The sequence below is a fragment of the Heptranchias perlo genome, chromosome 7 (genome assembly GCF_035084215.1).
Source record: "Heptranchias perlo isolate sHepPer1 chromosome 7, sHepPer1.hap1, whole genome shotgun sequence".
Classification (NCBI taxonomy): Eukaryota; Metazoa; Chordata; class Chondrichthyes; order Hexanchiformes; family Hexanchidae; genus Heptranchias; species Heptranchias perlo.
The window spans coordinates 41,855,022-41,879,732 of NC_090331.1; the positions used below are offsets into that span (position 1 = coordinate 41,855,022).

Genomic DNA, 24,711 nt, shown 5'->3' on the forward strand with positions numbered 1-24,711 from the left:
GCAGGCAAGCAGACTTCATCCATTTAAAGTAAACTTCTATGTCAGTGTAAGTAAAAATGTAACTTTTTTTATAAAAAGCCAAGCAAATAATTGAATGTAATTAAAGAGACAGAAGTTAAAAGTAAAAAAAAAATTTAACTCCTTAATTTAAAAAAACTTTTTAATGAAATGATCAAAAAATATTACAATAAGAAGTAATATGACATTCCACATTTTTAAAATTTAATTTTTAGTTGTTTCGAGATGATTATTAGTCATTGCACTTTTAAGGAGTATTGTCGACCTGGTATTTTTCAGCATACCTTTTGGTGGCGTAAGTATTTTTGTTCCAGTTGGGCAGATGGGTAAGATTACGATTTTTGAATGATTTCAGTGATTGTAGTGTAGTATGCCCTTTAATTTGCAGCTGTCAAACCGCTGGCGAACCAATTGGAGCAAGTTCACGATTTCTGGGTTTTAGTGTGCATGTGCTTCATCGATTCGCCAGTGGAGAGAGAGGACACCATTGAGGGACATGGTCCTGAAGTGAGTAATTTCTGCCCCATAGTTTTTAATTAAATGGATAAATGAATACTTGGAATCAATAATTACACTGTGAATTTAAAGAGACAAATGATTAAAATATATTGAATATTATTCATAATTTATTACTTTGAGACAATTTTTTGATGGGTGACTTAGTGTTGATATTGAAGATCTTGTCAATTTAAAATTTATAAATGATTATATTTGCCTGGTATTGGCCCACTTCTATTTTTCATCTACATGCTGCCCCTCGACAACATCAACTGAAAACACAACTTCAGGTTCCACATGTACGCTAATGACACCCAGCTCCACTTCACCACCACATCTCTCAACCCATTCACTGCCACATCTCTCGACCCATTCACTGCCACATCTCTCGACCCATTCACTGCCACCTCTCTCGACCCTTTCACCGCCTCTGTCTTGTCAAACTGCTTGTCTGACCTCAAATAACTAAAGCCATTGTCTTCGGTCCCCGCCACAAACTCCGTTCCCTAACAACCAATTCCATCCCCCTCCATGGCCACTGTCTCAAGCTAAACCAGATTGTTGGCAACCTCGGCATCCTATTTAACCTCAAGTTGAGCTTCCGACCCCATATCCTCTCCATCACCAAGACCCGCCTACCTCTACCTCCATAATATTGCCCGTCTCTGCCCCTGCCTCAACCCATCTGATGCTGAAACCCTCATCCATGCTTTTGTTACCTCCACACTTGACTATTTCAATGCTCTCATGGCCAACCTCCCATCTTCCACCCTCCATGAACTTAAGCTCATCCGAAACTCTGCTGTCCATACCCTAACTTTCGCCAAGTTCCATTAGAATCATAGAACCATAGAAAAGATACAGCACAGAAGGGGGCCATTCAGCCCATCGTGTCCACGCCGGCTCGAAGAGCAACCAGGTGTCCATTCTTATCCCATCTTCCAGCACCCAGTCCGTAGCCCTGCAGCTTACAGCACTTTAAGTGCAGGTCCAGGTACTTTTTTAAAAAGTTGAGGGTCCCTGCTCTACCATCAATTTGGGCAGCGAATTCCATACACCCACCACCCTCTGGGTAAAAAAACTTTTTTCTCATGTCCCCTCTAATCCTTCTGCCAATCAGCTTAAGTCTATGTCATCTAGTTCTTGAACTCTCCACTAGGGAAACAGGTACTTCCTTTCTACTTTATCTGGGCCCCTCATAATTTTGTACAACTCAATCAAGTCACCCCTCAGCCTCCTCTGCTCCAAGGAAAACAACCCCAGCCTATCTAATCTCTCCTCGTAACTGCAATTTTCAAGCCCGAGCAACATTCTTCTAAATCTTCTCTGCACTCTCTCCAGAGCAATTACGTTCATCCTGTAATGTGGTGACCAGAACTGCGCACAATACTCCAGTTGTGGCATTACCAGCGTTTTATACAGTTTCATCATTACATCCCTGCTTTAGTATTCTATACCTCGGCTAATAACGGAGAGCATTCCGTATGCCTTCTTCACAACCTTATCTACCTGTACTGCCACCTTCAGGGACCTGTGCACATGCACTCCAAGGTCTCTCATTTCCTCTACCCCTCTCAATATATTCCCGTTTACTGCGTATTCCCGTTTACTGTTTGCCCTCCCTAACTGCATTACCTCACACTTCTCCGGGTTGAACTCCATTTGCCACTTTTCTGCCCACTCCACCAACCCATTGATATTTTCTCGGAGTCTACAGCTATCCTCTTCACTATCAACTACACGGCCAATTTTGTGTCATCTGCAAATTTGCCAATTATGCCCCCTACATTCAAGTCCAAATCATTAATATATACCACAAACAGCAAGAGACCCAACGCTGAGCCCTGTGGCACACCACTGGAAATGGATTTCCATTCGCAAAGACATCCATTGACTTTTACCCTTTGTTTCCTGTTACTGAGCCAATTTTGGATCCAATTCACCACATTTCCCTGTATCCCATGGGCTTTTACCTTTCTGACCAGTCTGCTATGTGGGACCTTGTCAAATGACTTACTAAAATCCACGTAGACAACATCCACTGCACTACCCTCATCAATTCACTCATCATTCACTCATCATCCCTATGCTGGCTGACCTACCTTGGCTCCTGGACCAGCGATGTCTTGATTTTAAAATTCTCATTCTCGTGTTCAAATCCTTCTATAGCCCCACTCTTCCCTATCTGTGTAACCTCTTCTATCCCTACAACTATCCAAGAACTCTGTGTTGCTCCAACTCTAGTTTCTTGTGCATCTCCCACTTCCTTAGCCCCAGCCATATAGGCCCTAAGCTCTGGAATTCCCTCCCTAAACCTATCTGCCTCTCTCTCCTCCTTTAAGAGGCTCCTTAAAACCTATCTTTTCGACCAAGGTTTTGGTCACCTGTCCTGATGTCTCCTTCTTTGGCTCCCTGTCAATTTTTGTCTGATTACGCTCTTGTGGGACGTTTTCCAACGTTAAAGGTGCTATATAAATGAAAGTTGTATTGGTGGGATTATAAGATCTTTAAGGGTGCATTTATACTCTACCACGTGAAGTGAGTGCAAATCACATTAGAGTTTGCTTCTAAATTGTAGAGCCAATTTATACTGATCATTCCAAAACTCAATCTTACTTCCTGAGTTTTAAGTTGCTCTGAAAACTGTTAATATTACACCCCATGCTGTGTATGATAACGTCACAATGCACGTGTACATGATAGTTAAATTTACGAGAAATGATAAACATTTATACATTATCGTCAGGAGGGATAAGCAATCCCTCCTGACTTAAGATTATCCCTTAAGTTTGTAATTTTACCTGCCTTGCTGGCAAAGTTCAAGTCATGCCGTTGCTCCACTCTGCGCGCTTTAAGCCGAACTACAGAAGACCATGTTTACACAACTGTCTGGGATCTGCAGCTCAGGTGTGTAACCATCAGCTCCTGTGGGTTTCACTTAAGCAGCACCAGTGTGATCCACTCTGAGATCACTCGCCTCAATTCCTTTCTACACAGCAACTTGAATCTTGCAACGCAGCAAAAGTACTTCACTGCAACGCTGAAGCTGGCGTGTAAATGCACCCCAATACTTGTAAAGTGGTCCCAGTTTCCACAGTTGTAGAGATATGAAAAATACACTCAAGGTTCTCAGATCACATTCTGTAGCAATTATGCTCAGTGGTGAACCACTGGATACAGTATTGATTCCTTTAAGGGGGGGCTTCAAATAATCCACAAATGCTGTAAGCAGCGCAAAATGGGCAGTTACTTTCATACATAGAAGTAATTCCGCTTTTATTTACTTACAAGTTGCTGATATCGATGATATATTGCGACCTAGAGCCCACACTGAAAAAAAACATATCGCAGTTCTGTCCTCAAAATTAGAGAACATCCTTTTATCCCAAACTTAATAGTCGTACTTGAGAGACCCACAAAATACACTGTGGCACTGTGGAATGAAACTTTGAGAGGTGTGCACCAAGAGAATACTGAATTGAAGGAAATCAGCAGCAGGCAACAGAGAAAAAAATACTAGTGCTAATGCTTAAAATTTTCTTAGTCAGGTCAAAAGCAGCAGCAAATCTCAATAATGTGGAAAACTAACATTAGTGGAGATCTTCAACAAATAGCTGGCAAGTCTCTCAGCAGCCAACCTATACAGGTGTTCAGCAAATTAAGAGCTGTGCTCCAAAAATACAAGGGGGATCTGAAGTGGGAGCAACTTACATTTATTTCCATTCATTTATCTTCTGCAATTAGGCTAATTCACACACAAATGCTTTTTAAAATACCCTTTCTCCCATGGCATCAGTTCAGCGCGAAGTGTGCTGAGTCCTACCCTCCTGACCCCGCCGGCTGTACATATTGCCTGAGTGCACCACTGCAGAATCGATCCTTATATATAGATACATGAATATATACTACAAATATGGTGATACGGAGTATTGTTTTTTTTTAAATTTTCACAATTTACTCAACAGTGTGGACTGTGACTGTTTTCCTTTATCACAACCCCACCCCGTGAAAGTATTGTACAACGGCTTTAAACATGTTCCAGGCTGTGGATTGTTGAATCCAGTCCTTTTCACAGATATCCTGTAGTAAAGCTGTATTGTTTAACAAAAAACTATATATACTCATAATTCCAATATGTCATACAGCTCATAATTCAAAATCCTTTCTTCCTTAGCTAAGATAGACTAGGAACCTACTCCCAAGTGTATATTTACACCACTTTATGGTGGCCGTTAGAAGCTAATTAGCCGTTCAGTTTTCCCTTCCTCCTTGTTGGAAAGCACCAGGCTACTGCTCAGCAACTCCGCACAGCAATATAATTGAGACGGGAAAGTTGCTGTCTGTGAATTGGAGCACCCGTGTGTTATGTCGATTTGCTGCACTGCTCTGTGACAAATCATTCAAATAAATTGGTTTGGGAACTGTGCAGTCGGTCCCCAGTTTCAAACTTCAATCATTGTTTGGAGAATTTGCAAAATAAAGCTTAAATATTTTTGAAGGTGCATTATCGAAAGTAATGTAATAATAAGCTCAGATATACTTGGTCAATACGTTATTTTCAGACAGAAATGTACCTTGATTCTTCCAATAAAGCACAAAGAGGGCTTCTAACATGCACATACAGGTATTAATTATATATTTGTGATATACACTTTAGACGTCTAATACATAGACGTGGCTGTTATGACACAAGCTGCCTTGTGTAGGTCCTTCCACCACGCTGAGAGCAGATGACAATCGTATAACTAATGAAGAAACATTGAGACTTGGGGTGACAGCAGCCAGAAAGTATTACCTGAAATCCAGGTGTAAGAACATATGTGCATATATCCAGGGCTTAGTTCCCACCGTGACTGGGTTGTAGGAATGTAAGCAGCTGCAGGGGTACAGTATGCTTCCATACTGTGATCAAAAGAATGGTGGCAACACACTCACACATTTTATGGTAAATTGTGCTGCTCACTGTGCCATTCATGAGAAATTCCTGGTCCTTACTGACCACCTACTCAGGACTCCAACCAACACTTGTCAGTTATCTGATGACCAATTAGTGACGCTGGTCCTGGGAGGGGAGCAGAATCTTCTTGGGGTCAAGGTGGTTCCAAGATAACACAACTGGTGATAAAAGTTTGGAACAAAGTCAATCCTCTGTGGCAGACTCAGTAATCTGATACCTGAACCAGAGAGGTCAACAGTACTCCAGCCACTGTTAACGATCGATCACCAGTCAGGATCACTATCAGAATCTTGAAGGATAGACATGGACGGCGGATGGAATTCTTCCCCTTCGGTTCTAGATAATCCTGCAAGCCAATTCCCTAACAGGTAGGGTGGTACTGGCTGGACAAGCATCAGGAAGCAGTTCTGGTAAGGTGCATGGTTTTAGCTAAACTCCAGCAGTACCCCTGCACACCGGTGGGGTCCCTAAATCTCTACTCTGCCAACTGTGCGCCTAAACTCTCTGGATTTGAGTAAATGTGATGTTTCCCTATGCAGATTGTGCACTTCGTATGAGGCAAAAAATCCTGCAGATAGAGGTAGATTTCTCAGTAGTTTGATTTGATGTCGCTCAAATATGGTGATGGGTTTCCGGTGCTTGTTAGAATCAGTTGACCAAAAATAGTAATATGTATCATGTAGTTGGACTGGCTAGTTAGGAATAACGCTGACTTCATGTTTGGGGATGGCGGTGGCGAGCCAATGTACTGATTTAAATCAACTGGAGATGTTAAAATCAATTATTTGTCACACATAAGTGTATATTTATTATTATAACACTGGACACGATCTAACTATAATTGGTAATTACAGAGGGGAGATTAACACCAAAACAGTCACCATTTCTCCGATGACGTTATATATTTACCATATTCAAAACTACATTTAAACTGGACAATTTCCAAAGTTTGCAAAGGTTTTTAGAAGAAATTTTCTCGCCTGGTTGGCTCTCTTCGTAACCCAATCTCTTCGTATCATGGGAGACTATTATATTTTAAATGGAGAAAACAAACCTAATAAGGTACTTGCAGCTAATGGTCTTGCTAATACGTTTTCAAGGGAATTGATTCCCATGATGAGGTCACTAGCTTCTGTCTTGAGACAACAAGCTATGAATATAATCATCAAGTTTAATATGAACATTCCTAATTTAGCATCGAATGTACTATTACTTAGAAACGGTCTAACAATGGACTGCGAGATGTCAGGATGCAACAAATTTTGGAACACTAAATGTAGGAATCGGAGAAGTAAGATGGTCAGCCCAACCTTTTTACAAATATCCTAATAAAGATATAGGCAGTTATTCAAATTCCTTGTTTCACGCCACGAGATAGCGTATATATTACAAGCATATAACATAGGCATGGGATGTGGAATGTCACTGTCTGACCTACATTCTGTGTGTTTGTAGGTGTCAGGGTGAGACTATTTCTGCCACTTCCAAAGACCTAGAAATGTTATCCAGCAGTAAGCAACTAATCTCATCTAGAACAGTAAATCGAAATCTCCAAAAGGCGAACTACGCTGTAGTCTGATGAAACTGACACAAATCATGGTCAGCATTTCCTTTTCCCAGACATCCCATTCCCTGTAACTTCCTTTTTACAGATGTGTGTGGATTTCGTTCTTTTTGCAGATTGACAGTTACATTAAAAATCTCTAATAAGCCCTTTCAGGGTTGAAATGTCAAGTTTCTCCAACGAAAGCTCATCTGTTTGATTTGACGGGTATTTTTCGCTTGTAAAAAATTGTGCCAGTGTTGACGGAGTCCCAGTCTTTATGAAGATGATTAAACATAAAGTGGAACAGCTGAAAAATCAAGGTTGCAGCATCAATGAAGACTGGCTGCGGCCTTTCAAAGATTTATTCACTTCTAAGTTCCTTAAAATTAAAGAAAAACTGCAGGAAAGTTATTTGAACAATTAGTGAGCAGTCTTACTCACCGAATTTATTGTTTTATTCTCAACATTTAGACATTGCATCCGAAGTGATATAGATTTAAGAAAATTGACTATTATGTAATTATACTATTTGAGGATTATCTATATTTATTTGTCTATCAACGCATTTCTCAGAATACTGTACACTCATTAGCTACTGTTCAAAATTCACAGAATTAATGTTTGTTACCGAGTAACAGCATTACCGATTCGAAACATAGAAATACCACATGACACGTTAGAGCTGTTAAACACTTATTTGCTTAAAACATATAATTTAGCGTATGAATAACAACTTGTGAAAACGTAGATGGGTATTTGTCATATTATAGGCACGCCATATCAGTAAGGAAGTAACCAATGAATGCCGTATCTGACACCACCTAGATTTACATTAAGGGCTTTAATGAGCACAACAAAACGCGTGTTAAGTGATTTTTTTCCAGCCAGTTATGGCCCTTGTGTCGTATTCTTGTTGCATTCATCCATTTATTTTGTCGGTGTTTTGGGGGGAGGGGAGAGGGGACATGGTTATTTTAAGATGCTGTAATTCACAATGAATTATAAATCAACAATTACTGCTTCTAGTCAACAATCCCGGGTTAGCAGAAGGTACTCAGCATCTTTTCGTTGGTTTTTTAGTTCAATCGAATCAAAGTTTAATGGTACCATGTGAAGTTAAAATTACTAGATGGTACCTAAACTAATTAATGTATTTACAAAAATAGTAATAAAAGGACATGAGACAGCAAATACAAAATAAAAACCACAAACGAATTACCTCAAACTGCCGTTTTGTTAGCACTCTGAAGTGGCAACATTTTCCACCCAGAGACTTGCAGACCGGAAAATACCTACCAAATCTTCAAACACAATTAAGTACGCAAGGGTTAAATAGAATGCACAAAATAAGCAACCAGGTAAAGTCTGTAATCTGTTTCACTTGGTATATAGGAATACCAAAAAATGCGTGGACCAAGAAGCTAAAATCCTCATAACAAAGTAAGTCTTTTCTATTTTTGATTTCTTTTATCTCTACACAACCCTATCCAGTCACATTATTTAAAAATAGAATGACCATATTCTGTTAAATGTTATACTTGATATTTAAAGCTATGTATGTTCGTGTCCTGAGATATATTAACTGGAACAAAAATTAATATTTTATTTTAGAATACTCAAACACAAAAACCTAATGCAGGTAATACTAATATATGGAAATCCGATTTATCTTGTAACAGACTCCTACAAAGATATTTGATTTACATTAATTCGACCATTTAACATCCAATTGCCGTACACAAATGTGAGTCAATTTCCTCTCCTACCTAAATATTTCGTTATTAATAGGTTAAATATTAGTTAGCATCGTCCATTAGATAAGAATGAGTGGAACCGAAAACGGGAGAAAAACAAGATAAAGATTTTCATTCGTAATAAGCCAGAAATTGCAGTTAATTTAAATCCAATTTTGAACATGAAAAGCTACCGCAGCCCTCAACGGGATTAAAGTCATAAAGAGGGCGTCGGAAACGTGCAAATTATAGGAATTTAACGAATAATGATCTCTAGGTGATATATAAATTATAGGAATTATTGTTGATTTGAAGATATGAGAGCCCGGATAGTGGAAGTAAAATAATTCATTCGCGGAAATAGCGGATCGGAGAAATGAACACATCCTACAAGCAAATCAATTGGTGAATCGTTGATTACAGTTCCAAAAAAGGATAGAAGCATTAAAATTCGTTAGCAAAAAAAAACGCAATTACCCTTTCAAAAGTGCACACTTACATCTTCAACTCATCACGAATGTGGGCATCAAAAACTGGCACAGTATTTGTGCCAAATAAAAAGTGTAAAATGTATGAGAAATATTTATATAGTGCAATTTATTAATTTTAACAAGGCGAAATTTGGGCTACAAATGTATCTGGTACTCTATGGGTTTAAAAGAACTTGACGGTATAAGAGTAATCTTACACAATACAGTAAATACCCATTAAAAATGTAACTCACATGGCAGCGCGTAAACGCCCTTTTCATTTATTTATTACAATTTGGATTTTAACTTCCATAAGCTAAATAAGGGAATTTCATTCGTAAGCATAGAAAATCCACTCCTACCCAACTGCATTTAATAACTTATATGTGATCTAAAAACTCACAACCGCTAATCAAAGATAAAATTTATGAGATTCTGTAAATGGAATTAGAACCCACAACAATGGTAAAATATAGGAAGGAATAAAATATTTACAAGACTGCACAAAGATTCCATACTTTTATTATTTCATTTTACACATGAATGTATACAAACTGGCAAAAAACAAACAGGATCTGTGACACTCACTTCACAGACTGGAACGGAATGAAAGTATATCCATATACAAGCACGATAATTAATATCTTTACAGAATAGACAAAATTTACATATCAACCCTGAAAAGCGTCATAGCCCCCAGCCCCTATTGCAAACAGACCATAATATACTTCTCTTGGAGCATCTCTGTCACTTGAACAACGTGACAGCAACTTGAGGAATTAAACTGCTAAAATTCTACGTTTCTACAAAACGAATGCATTAAAACCTTACTCTATAATCCGAGCCATCCGAGGGCAAATAACGCAAAATGCCACTGATCTACCGTTTAAAATAATCTGTACATGTGATTAGATAGAACTGGCTTACTCCAACTGTAGTAAAGTTGGCCAAATAGGAATTGAAAAGAAGTAGTTTCCTGTACAGACACGATTTACATACCCAAAATTTCAACTGAAATACACGAGGAGGATGGGGGTGTCTGTACAGGTGAACAGGTGAACGCACGGCTTTTAACTTCACTGTTTTATAATCATCATCACATTAAAACACTGACAGGGTTTACAAAACACCGGCCTGTGCATCCGAGCCCGGGATTACCAGTGATCACAGGCATCACCACAACCAGAGAGAAAGGGGGCATCTTTGTGCAACAAACTTTATCTTTCCATTTTGGCACCAGGTTTGCTGATCAAAGACCTCGGAGCAGGTTTTGGCACTTTCGAGGGAGGCGATAAATTTGAAAGCCAGGCGGGTGTTTTCCGTCCGCCCCCGCAGGCCCGGGAGGAGGGTTTTTAGGTGTGAGAGTAGAAGCCGTAAAAGGCCATCTCCTTGGCGCAGTTTTTCTCGCAGTCTCTCGGGGTCAGCGCCTCGCTCTTGAGGGGAGACGAGCTCTCGGGGGCCGGAGCCGGGCCCGGCGGTGCGTCCGCCGAGATGCGCCTCCTCTTGGCCTGTTCGTAAATGCCCGAGTCGCCGGAGTCGATGGACTTGATGGAAGACGGCGTCTCGCTCCAGGCCGAGTCCGGCAGCTCCTTCGCTTTACTGTCCTCGGGTGCGGCCGCCAGAGGCGAGCGGTCAGAGCCCGGGCCCAACCCCTCGGCGGCAGCCGCCGCCGCCGCCGCCGCCGCCTCTTCCAGGTACGAGTTAGTGGAGGCGCCGCGGGCCCAGGGCAGCACCGAGCTCGATTTACACGAGTACTGCGGACTGCGAGCCCCCCAGCCCGACGGGTCGGGGTAGTAGCCGAGGGGCCGGGTGCCGGCCTGCAGCGGCAGCGCCTTCACCCCCACCCCGTACGACAGGATGGCGTTACCGGCGAAGTCGGTGTCGTAGGCCGAGAAGTCGAGGCGGTTGTTGGCGGGCTGCTGCAGCGGGGTGACGAACCAGCGCTGAGGGGAGGGCGCGGCCGGCTCCTCGGCCTGCTGCGGGGACAGCAGGCCATTGCTGTGGGGGACGCTCCGCTCGCCGCCGCCCCCGGGGCCGCCGTGGTGGAAGCGCGCCTTGGCGTAGTTGTTGACGAACTGCTCCTGCAGGAAGGACTGGGTGACGGCGTAGCGGGTACCGGGCACGATCTGAGAGCGGGGGGAGTCACTCGGGGACGGGGTGAGCCGGTCAACCTCGCAGCCCGTGTAGATCCTACAGGGCGAGGAAAGAAAGAGACTTGAATGAGAGGAGAGAACAGTTCAGCCCACAGGCACCAAAACCAATTTGATCATCATAGTAACCCACAAGATTTACTGATTCGCATGGGATTTACCGCCCTGGTCAAAAGCGTACATGAGACTAAAAGTTACTAACAGAGCCACACAGCCGAATCACGATGTAAACACAACAGATTTTTAGTTCATAAGTCAGCGCCCAGTTGGTTTGTGCTGTGGTCACCTGGAAAGCGTCCCAGACACACTTTGATATAATGAGTTATCATCCTACTTATGCATTCCTATACCAGATAGTGTTGGCTATTCACGTACTCTAGGAAACCACGCAATAAATTCAAAACACATTGTAATATCTGCCTTCTTGGAACTTCAACTTAGACATACCTAACGTTATGCAAAATACTAGGTTGTTTAAAAAAAAATACATGATCACTATATCAAAAGCATCAACTGCAATTTTAATTGGTGACACATTAAAAGAGCCCCAGGTTTAAAACACCTTGACATAACTGGAAAACTAATATCCGATTTAAGAATTCATTACAGCATTTAAAACTTAGGTGAGCACAACGCTACTCCGTCCATTCAGCAGTTTTCTTACAAGTTTAAAAAGTGAAAAACTTACGTATCATAGTTATCTCTAAATCCTTTGGCAAAGGGATTGTGGTCTATTTTCAACTGTGTGATCTGTTTTTTAAAAAAAGAAACCCGATTTCAATAGAGAAATGCATCGCAAAATGTTTGTTTTAAGCCATGTCACCTGTTTCTTATGAAACAAACAATGTGAAGACAGCTTCTTAAAATATTAATGTAAATCGCGTCGAGAAAGTCATTCCTTTATAAAAAAAAAAGTTACATTTGTGGAGTGCAGTGGGGCTACCAAGTTTGTAGGACAGGCTTTGTTTCGAGCTGTATTCTATGCCGTAACTCAAACTGTGACGATGAATGTAGTATTTATATGACATGTTTTATGAATGACCAGAAATGTAAAACTTCGCAGATCTGATTTCCAGAAGCTGTCTTTAAAAAAAGTACATCGAGAAGTCCATGCAACATTCGATGCTACAGTATTAAATGTAGTTCATACACTTAGTGTTCGATGCCTTTTGATGAAAGGTTTATTATAATTGTGTATTAAAAAGGGAGGAGGTCTCACTAAAATGTTCCATTCAGTGAAAAATGTAGGAATTGTACACCATCATTAAGACACAGCTGAACAATTACATCCTATACTTTCATTCCCAGTTAACTCCTTACATCTGTATTCTGATATGCTGTAACTGCTATGAACTGAGTCTCTGGGAAGGTGAATGTCTGAACCCTGCCGGGCTGGTTCGAATCCTCAGCTCCATCCTCATTCACTTCAACTACATGTAGTCGAGGCTGGTATTTATGTAGAGACTGTAGAACCACCATCTGTCGTGAAAACAACATGGAAATGCTTTATTTTTCTCTGCCTTATTAAACCCACAGCCAGATAAGCAGACTCACTTTCTATATATTTTAGCCATTAAGATGTCACACATCTTGTCAAAACCGCTCACGTAACAAGGACTCTAAACTCCCCGGTTAATTGATTTCAATATTTTTTAAAAACCCTTAATCACCGGGGTTCATTAAAACACGCACTAAAAAAAAATCGGAATTGCAAAAAAAAATGCCCATTACCTGGCCGTTGTTGTTTGCTGCTCCCTTGTTATTGGTTAGTTTTAATTTTCCAAAGGAAATTTCTTGTCTCATCCAGTGAGCACCTGTGTTTGGCGAATCTGGGTGCATGTAGATCCTATTGCCTACAGAAGACATCCAGAGATACAATCCGTTAATATAATGCCACCTCTAATCTGGAACACTATATCGCAAAACAATGAACACCTAAAACGCAGCAGGTTTGATTTTTTAAGATAATTGAGAAAAACAGGACAACTCTGGAAAGCACTTACCGAAATAGTGTGATTCAACAATTAAATAGTCCCAATCACTGAACTAAAGGGAGGACAGATTGCTGAAAAACTTGCCTTGTACATTTGTATCCGCTTTTCCGCAAGGAACCCATTTCCCTCCCTGGAATCGCCAGTGATTGGGATCGGCCAAAATTATGTCAACAAAGATGTTGTAATGTGCCGTCGGGTCCAGACCAGAGATGTTAAAACTCAAAAATGGAAACATCCGTCTGAAACAGAAGGATATTAACTCATTCAAGAGAAATAAATCAGAGACATTAAAATACGGATGCTTTTAGGCTTGTTTGTGTCAGGGTATGTACTGTCAATTCACTCACTGCATTTTACTGTGTAGTCCAATTTCTTAAAATTTTAAACTTTTAAGAAAAGCATATGAAAGTATTAAGTGAAATGAGATGCCAGAATAAAATCCCTGTTCTAACTTTGCTACAATACAAATTTCCTTTTTAAATTGTATTGTTCTATGAACAGATACATATAACTATTTGAATAAGAACGGATTTTAGACCTCTTAGAAACTGTGGAGCCTTTCTCTTAGTTTGTGTTTACAAATTATCTGCTTATATTCTATCACAATTTTCACTCCAATCAAAGATATCCGGCCTTTAGAACCTCGTTCGAAACTGGATTTGACATTTCTATTAACCCAAAGACGTAGACGTGGTGTTATTTCTCCTAAACATCCAGCCTTTTGATTTAATTCTTGCCACTTTGCAGTTGGTGAGCATTCTCTCTTCCACCTTACCTAGAACAGTGAAAGTACGTAGCTTTGAGAACAAAAAAGGTCCACTTACCTGCCTTGCTTAGTGATGATCATTTCCGTTTGATGTCTGTGGAATTTAAGCCACAGCGGCCTATTACACAAGTACACCTGGGCTTTACCGGGAACCAGTCCTGGCTGTCCAGAAGAGAATTGATAGAAAGGTCCTCCCTGGTAGCTGTGTCCATACTGTTGAGGGTAAGGGTAACCAGTGGCTGGATAGCCTTGGGGAGAAGAATTGGACAGAATGCTATTGTAGGCTCCATTTGTGATCACAGGATGGTGAGCCATATACCTGCTCGGACTGCTAATAGAAAAAGCAGGATGTGTTGGTCCATGCTGGCCAGTGTAAGGAAACATAGCACTGGGAGCAGCAGTCGGTTGCTGTGGTTGGCTCGATTGTGACAGGAGATATCTGTCTGCCGCTGATCCATCGAAATTATGACGAATTTCAGAGACCCCGTCCAAAACAGGAGAGAGCTTGCTTCTCTGGACGTCCCCCGACGCGTCCTTGGAGTCAGGAAAATTGTCTGCCTCTGATTGATTCGTCATCCCCCTGGTAATTTTTTTCAGAGGTGAACTTCTTTCGAGGTTGTCACTGGCCGAGATGATGGGATCGTGCAAAGCGAGCTCACTGTTGGGATAAGTGCTATTCACATTCAGGAATTTCTTAGAGAGCATTATAGATGAAGATAAGCAGTGCTCCAACTGCATAGCTTAATAAGCAGGCACTTCACCCTATAGAAACCCTCAACAGCAGATGCAAAAACCCAACCCGCTTGAAAGCAATTCTTTAAACACTCTCACAAAGGCTTGTACTAGTTTTTTTTCCCCCAAAAGCGATTGGCCAATTGACACTTTGCAGTAGTAACGAAGGACTCACTTTTGATCTTCCCGGTTGCACAGCTAATGAAACGGCTCTTGCTATTGGTTAACTGCTGACAGTAATTTAATTAGACAGACATTAATTAGGATAATCACCTGAGTCCTAATGGCAATGATGGCAAATTGCAAGATGATCTCATTTTAGAAAGACAATCTGCGTGTTACTAACAAGGAACCTTCCCTCCCCCTGTTTTTGGACAGTGTTGCAGCCAGGAAGCGTCTCTGGATACAATTGGGTTAAATTGTAAAGAATAAGGATCCCTTAAATTGTTCCGGTGTTTGCTTTTACACATCTGTATTGCTAAAACACTGATTATTTAAAGATCCGATAACAAAAACTGGTTAAGTGAGACAGGCCAGTTGCAGGAAAAAGTATTCAACTATAAATAGGGGAACAATTATCTCGCGTCACTTATTTGAAGTGTGGTGCTCTCGCAATTCAAGAATGTCACAGTCGTGTCCTTTTTGTGATCCGATGTTTAAACAGTATTTTTGTACTTGTGTACAATAGTTTACGATATTACTTCAATACATTAGCCAGTGCGTATTTCAGGAGGTCGCCTTTCAAATATTTAGGACTTGCACAAAGCATCTTGATGTCTTTGGGGTATTTTTTTAGTGGTAGTGATAGATTTTTTTTTAAATTCCGCGTTTTTGTGAAGCGTAACAATATAACAAAAGACTAGAACAAAGCGCAATTTTACTGTTTTCTAAAACATTTATCTCTTTTTAAATTCGCACTTCAAAAAGTTATATCAAACAGCATAATGTGAACAAATCGTAAGAGATTTTGAGCCAAAATGTAATATTAATGAATCACGGTTTTCAGTACAAGGAGAACATTCTGATCTTTTAAATATTAAGCAACTGTGAAGTTACAAAAGAAGGCTTAAATGTAAAGAACTAAAGACATTTTACAAGTGTGCTCGGTTCATTTCCTATCTAATGACCTGGGGAAAGCACTGGGAATAAAGTTGTTATGCCTGCTGCATCCTCGAGACGGCTACTTAAGAGTTACATGGTTAAAATAAAAGAAACGTTACGCTTTCACGGTGTTTTTGAACACACGTCGCTAAAGTAGTTTAGAATAGCACTTGCACATGGCGGTACGTTATCAATAGTGACTGGCAAAACGTATACATAATTACACCTGGCAAATCACTAGTCTAATTTACATATGAGGGATTTAGGATGTTTTAAGTATGTCCCATTTATACTCCACTTATAAACTGTCAGCCACCACACGACTTCAATTAACCTTATTATAAAGTATCATTGGTGTGAGATTTTATATCGACAGTAACACATTATCTATTTATAAATTACATAAACTGAATTCATGTAAAATATACAAGGCAGGTATAAAGATGATCTGGTGCATATCAGCTTTTTTATAAGATAAGGTGAATGTAATCAGCGACACAATTTCACATTGCTGTTTTACTAAATATTATTGCTCCAATTTGCATATGCGTTTTCCGCCCTTATGTACAAAATGTGAGTCGGGATGCCTTGCAGTCAATGAAAATGGCCTTTTTATAATTATTCCTCGCGAATAACAGAATTCCCCTGTGATGTTCCGCACCACAGCTTGAAAAGGACCAATTATTTTTCTGTGTGAAAGAGCCCGTGATATGGTGGACACTGACAGTTTTTATCGCTAAAATTGCTCGACTATAATGGTACTTTAAATTGCATTCGAGGTTCACTAGCTCCACTGTGAGCTTTATTCTCCTACTCGAGTGAAAATGTAGTATTTACAAGCACTTAGCATTGTTAAATTAGTAACTATGCAAGTCACATCTTATTTCTAAGATGAGGAAAAGCAGCTGCAAAGATTAAAAAAGTGACTAAATGATGCAATCAATGGTCGACACAGCCTAAATTCAATATTTAGGGTTTTTATTCAGAAACTAAGTATTCCTACACAACCGCAGGGCCGTGCTGGTGATCCTATATCAATACCACTCGAAGTTCCATATTTGAGCAAATTTGTTTAGGATCGCCGTCATAATTCCTCTGGCAATAAATTCACGTCAGAGTGGAGTTGAAAAGTAACTTTGTTCAGGCTCACTATATCTCAGAAACCCACCATATTTGTTGTCCCGTAGACTTCGTCAGTTACCCCTCACCATTTTGAAATAAAAAGTGGAGGATACCTTACTCCAGTAAATCACCAACGGATTGATTTAACGTGATTTCTTGTCAATTATCGTTTTGTTTTGGCTTTTAAAATGTTCACATTACACAAATTGCAACTTAAACCCGAGTGATTAAAAACAGTTTAGCACACCTACCAGTCAGGGAAGAACAAATGGGTTCACGCGAATTTGAGAATTTCTACAAGTAGGATTTGTTGCCATTTGCCTACTTGGCTCATGGTACTAGTTACATTTTTGTATTACAATATGCGAGAGAGATAAGTGTAAGACCATGTCTTTGGGAGTTTAGGTTTATATCAAAGCATATACAATCATTACAAATAACTAAAGAGACGCAATTAAAACGACTGTAGGGTTTTGTTTACTTAAAATGTGCAGCCTTTTATTTTCAAGATCTGAAATCTCACCAAAAATCTAGAATATGGTCCATTGATTTTTCAACAACTCTATAATACGGCATGAAGATCTATTATTGCGGTTCCCAGCCTATGTTCAGAACGCTATCAGCAAGAAGCAGCAATGCTGCTGAGCTCCCTATCAGTATCGGAAAAAACCCACCAGCAGGAGAGTTGAAGACTGAATATTCTTTTCTTGATTACTGAAAAACTTAAGAGGCTAAAACGACGAAGTCCTCATCCAAAAATAGTAGGCTGTATTTCAGGATTTTATTACAAGATTTTTGAAAACAATTCTTCAAACAGTGGAGTCAAATAGTCAATTTTCGTGTAACTACTTTTAGAAACAAGACCATATAGATTTTCAATGTTGAAAGCACCACCGAGTCACCCAGAACTGTCACGAATGGATCATTATACAATACGCAAAATTGCATCTTTACTGAAGTTGGGTAATTTTACCTCCGACTTGTGGCTTTTACTCCAGTAAAAAACCTCCAACAATATACTATGGCTGGTGTGGCGATATCGAGCGCACTATATAATAAATAATTGTCTACATCCTTTCTGGAGTTACATTTCAATTACAGATCGCTAGATTTTTTCCTTGTTCCAAGACGAAATAATAAGGTTAATATAAAGATCGGAATAATTAAGTGTTCAAATAATACAGGAATGCAATCCATACTAAGTGTGTGAGACTCGTAACTCAAAGATAAATTTAAAAAGGAGTCTTTCTCTAGCAAATTTGTTCCTGAAAATGTAAATCCACCAACCTGTTACAAATAGGCGGTACAATCAATTATAACGATTATCTGTAATCACTTTGGAGTATTGTAATTCTAAATTGCCAATCATTGCAAGTTATGGCTGGATTGTATCAAGGTTAATCACAACAGAGAACATTCTTCTAAAAAAAATCTTGTGCGCCTCTTATTCATGAATTAGTGGGTTAATGTACCTTAACGTTTTCTGTGCCAAGCAGTTGGTTGAGAAATGTCATTCCGTACAGACGAGATTCTAGTTTGACCTTAGCATCTGCCATATTCACAGCTACGACCCTAGAGGTGTTAGACATGTGCTACCTCTGCAGCGATGAACAGCTCTTAATAAACAAGGAAGGATCAGAGAAACGTATAACTGCTTTTGTGTGTCTAGTTGAGGTTTTGTGCTTTTAAAAACCCTGCAACACATCAGTTTGAAGTCTTCATAAAGGTCAGAAACCGTTTTAGACAGCGTAAATCTGATTTTCGTGATATTGAACAGTTACCGTACAAATAAATTGACAGCTGACTTTTTATTTTATTAATAGTTTGAGATCTATCAAAGGAAAATCACATTAATAAAAAATACCAAATTCAAACTTGGACACTGCTTTAAACTTCGTTCTTTAAAAAGGAAAAATAAGACTGAAATAGATCTGAATCCATCTGTTCTTAACAACTGATTCAAAAGAGGCAACAATGACAGGTACTGTAGTGTTGCTCACAGCTCAGACTGTAATGGTGTCGACTGTCTATGCTTTCGGTAGGTAAAGTCTTTAGCAGCCGTAGCATTACAAGTCATCGAATGTTAACTACACAATCCAAAAAAGAAAATATAATAGAATGCATTAATACTTTATAGTATTACAGTTCACTATTTAAATACAACTGTATCCAACATGGCTGCTAGGCACTGCACAATATTTGAAGTCATCACAACATCCACGTGCTCTTCCAAATGGCGTTTTGGATCCTGTGAAACAATCAGGATACAAGCTATTAACAAGGAGGTCACTTTCCAAGCAAAGCAATAATTTTGTGAAAATATATTTTATCTAGATTCTCACTTTTTTTTGTAACATTCACATTTTTAAGTACTCTATTTATAATGACATCTATAACTGACCATTATAATGCCTATATTTTCCAGTAACATTTTTCAGTTAGCAGTCCAGCTTTATACAATGTAGCTGTGAAAATGATTTACAGCTTTTAAAAACAAAGCAATTACAAAGTATGAAAATTAAGGCCCTTTAACTTGAACTTTCCCGATTAGAAAAGGAAATAATTTCTGCATAAAAATTAAGGCCCTTTAACTTGAACATTCCTAATTAGAAAAGGAAATAATTTCTGCATAGTGTTCATACCTAAAGACTACAGAATACATCTCAAACAGTAGCCCAGAGGAGGGATTCAAACAATAGTCACCAGAATTCTCAGACTGGAATACAGTTTAGAATTCACTAAAGGGTATCAGCTATTAATGTTCTGGAACATATGTACTGAAATCTTATTTATTTTATTGTATTTTGACTTTAATTAACTTCATTTTAGCTGCTCAATAATAGGAACTGTTTAAATTTGTTCATTTGGTACCTTACCTGTGGGCTGGTGTGACGAGCTATTCTGATTTACTGATTTTTCCTGTGGTAATTGGGCTATTGTGCAAGTTATCACAGTATAAATTTGAGATTACTAGTGACAGATTAATGGACTGTCAAAGGGCATTTGAGTGTGGAGTTTTGCCTCAATGGGAGTTCAGCCTTGAGGTACAGTTTGTCTAAAATCATATTTGAGGGGTTCAAGTATATGAATTGGTGTGTACATTTCTAAAATTTGAGAAAAAAATAGTTTGGTAAGGAAAGTTGGAAGGAAACAGTTGAAACCTGTATTGTGTGGTGCCTGAACGATAAGGGAGGTCCTGGATTTTTCTGCTGTCCCGGATGACCACACGTGCAGAAAGTCTCCCTGACTGTTTGCACTCAAGCTCAAGGTTTCTGAGCTTCAGCAGCAGCTGACGACACTCTGACAACCCAGGAGGTTGAAGGGTTCTTAGAATGCACATTCCATGAGATGGTCACCTCACAGGCATAATGAGTTAGTCAGGAAGGGAAGCGGGTGACCATCCATCAGGGTCAGACGACGAAACAGAAAACAGTGTAGGGATCCCGAAAGCTGAAAATTCAGTACTGAATACCTGTGGCGATGATAACTCGGAGAAGTGCAACCATAAAAAAAACCACAACACCAAAGAGCTAGTGCAAAAAAATTTGGTGTTGAAAAGAGAACAGCCAGACGTCATGTTTCATAGAATTACTTAGAATCTACAGCACAAAAACAGGCCACTCAGCCCAACGGATCTATGTCGGTGTTTATGCTCCATATGAGCCTCCTCCCACTTTAATTACCTCTTTCTGCCTGCCTCCATGGGGTACGGTAGCATAGTGGTTATGTTACTGGGCTAGTAATCCAGAGGCCTGGACTAAAATCCAGAGTCATGAGTTCAAATCCCGCCACGGCAGCTGGCGAATTTAAATTCAATTAATTAAATAAAAAATCTGGAATTAAAATACTAGTATCAGTAATGATGGCCATGAAACTACCGGATTGTCGTAAAAACCCATCTGGTTCACTAATGTCCTTCAGGGAAGGAAGCCTGCCGCCCTTACCCGGTCTGGCCTACATGTGACTCCAGACCCACAGCAATGTGGTTGATTCTTAATTGCCCTCTGAAATGGCCGAGCAAGCCACTCAGTTGTAAAATCTCGCTACGAAAAGTCATAATAAGAATAAAACCGGACGGACCACCCGGCACCGGACACGACAACGGCAAAACACCAAGCCCAGTCGACCCTGCAAGGTCCTCCTTACTAACATCTGGGGACTTGTGCCAAAATTGGGAGAGCTGTCCCACAGACTAGTCAAGCAACAGCCTGACATAGCCATACTCACAGAATCATATCTTTCAGCCAACGTCCCAGACTCTTCCATCACCATCCCTGGGTATGTCCTGTCCCACCGGCAGGACAGACCCACCAGAGGTGGCGGTACAGTGATATACAGTCAGGAGGGAGTGGCCCTGGGAGTCCTCAACATTGACTCTGGACCCCATGAAATCTCATGGCATCAGGTCAAACATGGGCAAGGAAACCTCCTGCTGATTACCACCTACCATCCTCCCTCAGCTGATGAATCAGTCCTCCTTCATGTTGAACACCACTTGGAGGAAGCACTGAGGGTAGCAAGGGCACAGAATGTACTCTGGGTGGGGGACTTCAATGTCCATCACCAAGAGTGGCTCGGTAGCACCACGACTGACCGAGCTGGCCGAGTCCTGAAGGACACAGCTGCTAGACTGGGCCTGCGGCAGGTGGTGACCTCGTCCTCACCAATCTACCTGTCGCAAATGCATCTGTCCATGACAGTATTGGTAGGAGTGACCACCGCACAGTCCTCGTGGAGATGAAATCCCGTCTTCGCACTGAGGACACCATCCAACGTGTTGTGTGGCACAACCACCCGTGCTAAATGGGATAGATTCAGAACAGATCTAGCAGCTCAAAACTGGGCATCCATGAGGCGCTGTGGGCCATCAGCAGCAGAATTGTATTCCAGCACAATCTGTAACCTCATGGCCCGGCATATTCCTCACTCTACCATTACCAACAAGCCAGGGGATCAACCCTGGTTCAATGAGGAGTGTAGAAGAGCATGCCAGGAGCAGCACCAGGCGTACCTAAAAATGAGGTGCCAACCTGGTGAAGCTCCAACTCAGGACTACATGCATGCTAAACAGCGGAAGCAACATGCTATAGACAGAGCTAAGCGACTCCACAACCAACGGATCAGATCAAAGCTCTGCAGTCCTGCCACATCCAGTCGTGAATGGTGGTGGACAATTAAACAACTAACGGGAGGAGGAGGCTCTGCAAACATCCCCATTCTCAATGATGGCGGAGTCCAGCATGTGAGTGCAAAAGACAAGGCTGAAGCGTTTGCAACCATCTTCAGCCAGAAGTGCCGAGTGGATAATCCATCTCAGCCTCCTCCCGATATCCCCACCATCACGGAAGCCAGTCTTCGGCCAATTCGATTCACTCCACGTGATATCAAGAAACGGCTGAGTGCACTGGATACAGCAAAGGCTATGGGCCCTGACAACATCCCAGCTGTAGTGCTGAAGACTTGTGCTCCAGAACTAGCTGCGCCTCCAGCCAAGCTGTTCCAGTACAGCTACAACACTGGCATCCACCCGACAATGTGGAAAATTGCCCAGGTATGTCCTGTCCACAAAAAGCAGGACAAATCCAATCCGGCCAATTACCGCCCCATCAGTCTACTCTCAATCATCAGCAAAGTGATGGAAGGTGTCGTCGACAGTGCTATCAAGCGGCACTTACTCACCAATAACCTGCTCACCGATGCTCAGTTTGGGTTCCGCCAGGACCACTCTGCTCCAGACCTCATTACAGCCTTGGTCCAAACATGGACAAAAGAGCTGAATTCCAGAGGTGAGGTGAGAGTGACTGCCCTTGACATCAAGGCAGCATTTGACCGAGTGTGGCACCAAGGAGCCCTCGTAAAATTGAAGTCAATGGGAATCAGGGGGAAAACTCTCCAGTGGCTGGAGTCATACCTAGCACAAAGGAAGATGGTAGTGGTTGTTGGAGGCCAATCATCTCAGCCCCAGGGCATTGCTGCAGGAGTTCCTCAGGGCAGTGTCCTAGGCCCAACCATCTTCAGCTGCTTCATCAATGACCTTCCCTCCATCATAAGGTCAGAAATGGGGATGTTCGCTGATGACTGCACAGTGTTCAGTTCCATTCGCAACCCCTCAGATAATGAAGCAGTCCGAGCCTGCATGCAGCAAGACCTGGACAACATCCAGGCTTGGGCTCATAAGTGGCAAGTAACATTCGCGCCAGATAAGTGCCAGGGAATGACCATCTCCAACAAGAGAGAGTCTAACCACCTCCCCTTGACATTCAACGGCATTACCATCGCCGAATCCCCCACCATCAACATCCTGGGGGTCACGATTGACCAGAAACTTAACTGGACCAGCATTTTATAAATACTGTGGCTACGAGAGCAGGTCAGAGGCTGGGTATTCTGCGGCGAGTGACTCACCTCCTGACTCCCCAAAGCCTTTCCACCATCTACAAGGCACAAGTCAGGAGTGTGATGGAATACTCTCCACTTGCCTGGATGAGTGCAGCTCCAACAACACTCAAGAAGCTCGACACCATCCAAGATAAAGCAGCCCGCTTGATTGGCACCCCATCCACCACCCTAAACATTCACTCCCTTCACCACCGGCGCACTGTGGCTGCAGTATGCACCATCCACAGGATGCACTGCAGCAACTCGCCAAGGCTTCTTCGACAGCACCTCCCAAACCCGCGACCTCTACCACCTAGAAGGACAAGGGCAGCAGGCGCATGGGAACAACACCACCTGCACGTTCCCCTCCAAGTCACACACCATCCCGACTTGGAAATATATCGCCGTTCCTTCATTGTCGCTGGGTCAAAATCCTGGAACTCCCTTCCTAACAGCACTGTGGGAGAACCGTCACCACACGGACTGCAGCGGTTCACGAAGGCGGCTCACCACCACCTTCTCAAGGGCAATTAGGGATGGGCAATAAATGCTGGCCTTGCCAGCGACGCCCACATCCCGTGAACGAATAAAAAAAATAAATAAATAAATAAAATTCCATTCTCCCTCATGTATGCACTAAGCCGCCCCTTAAATGCATCAATGTTATCTGCTTCAACCACTTCATGTGGCAGCGAGTTCCACATTCTCACCACTCTGTGCCTTGGGTGCCAGCCTTGGCTCAGTGGTAGCACTCTCACCTCAGTCAGAAGGTTGTGGGTTCGTCCCATTCCAAAGACTTGAGCACATATTGAAGGCCGACACTCAAGTGCTGCAGTGTCAGAGGTGCCTTCTTTTGGATGGGATGTTAAACCGAGACCCCTTCTGCCTTCAGGCGGACGTAAAGGATCCCATGACACTATTTGAAGGGCAGGGGAGTTCTTCCCAGTGTCCTGGCCAATATTTATCCCTCAACTAACATCAGTAAAAAACAGATTATCTGATCATTATCTCATTGCTGTTTGTGGGACCTTGCTGTTCGCAAATTGGCAGTCACATTTCCTGCACTACTGAAGTGATTAAACTTCAAAAGTACTTCATTAGTTGTAAAGCGCTTCGGGGCATCCTGAGGTCATGAAAGATTCTATACAAATGCAAGTCTTTCTTTTATTTTTTTTTTTTAAATCCTCCTAAATTCTTTATTTGATCTGTTAGTGGTCTTGTATTTTGATCTTATATTTATGCCTCC

At 41.4% G+C, this 24,711-nt stretch overlaps 2 protein-coding genes across 3 annotated transcripts in view; both read right to left on the minus strand.

Annotated features, from left to right (window-relative positions):
• Nucleotides 1-9,728: 9,728 nt before the first annotated feature.
• tbr1b (T-box brain transcription factor 1b) lies at nt 9,729-14,900 on the minus strand. The gene is made up of 6 exons (XM_067987379.1): nt 14,191-14,900; nt 13,451-13,605; nt 13,104-13,225; nt 12,693-12,851; nt 12,061-12,122; nt 9,729-11,412 (listed from the first exon to the last, which is right to left on the minus strand). Exons 1-6 carry the CDS (start codon nt 14,868-14,870, stop codon nt 10,575-10,577), a joined length of 2,016 nt encoding a protein of 671 aa, XP_067843480.1. The 5' UTR covers nt 14,871-14,900; the 3' UTR covers nt 9,729-10,574.
• Nucleotides 14,901-17,854: 2,954 nt separating this feature from the next.
• psmd14 (proteasome 26S subunit, non-ATPase 14) overlaps nt 17,855-24,711 on the minus strand; it is an 85,627-nt gene continuing 78,770 nt past the window's right edge. For both annotated transcript variants that reach the window (XM_067987377.1, XM_067987378.1), the window contains exon 11: nt 17,855-19,335. In XM_067987377.1, the coding sequence (XP_067843478.1) occupies nt 19,237-19,335 (99 nt within the window). In that variant the 3' untranslated portion in view covers nt 17,855-19,236. The remainder of the gene's footprint in view (nt 19,336-24,711) is intronic.

Excerpts from the sequence above, each read along its gene's own strand:
- tbr1b (XM_067987379.1), bottom strand. The coding sequence starts at position 14,870 with ATGCAGTTGGAGCACTGCTTATCTTCATCTATAATGCTCTCTAAGAAA. Across the intron at positions 13,226-13,450 it reads AGCGGATACAAATGTACAAG|GCAATAGGATCTACATGCAC; the intron begins GCAAGTTTTTCA and ends TGTCTTCTGTAG. Across the intron at positions 12,123-12,692 it reads CAGCATATCAGAATACAGAT|ATCACACAGTTGAAAATAGA; the intron begins GTAAGGAGTTAA and ends TTTAAAAAACAG.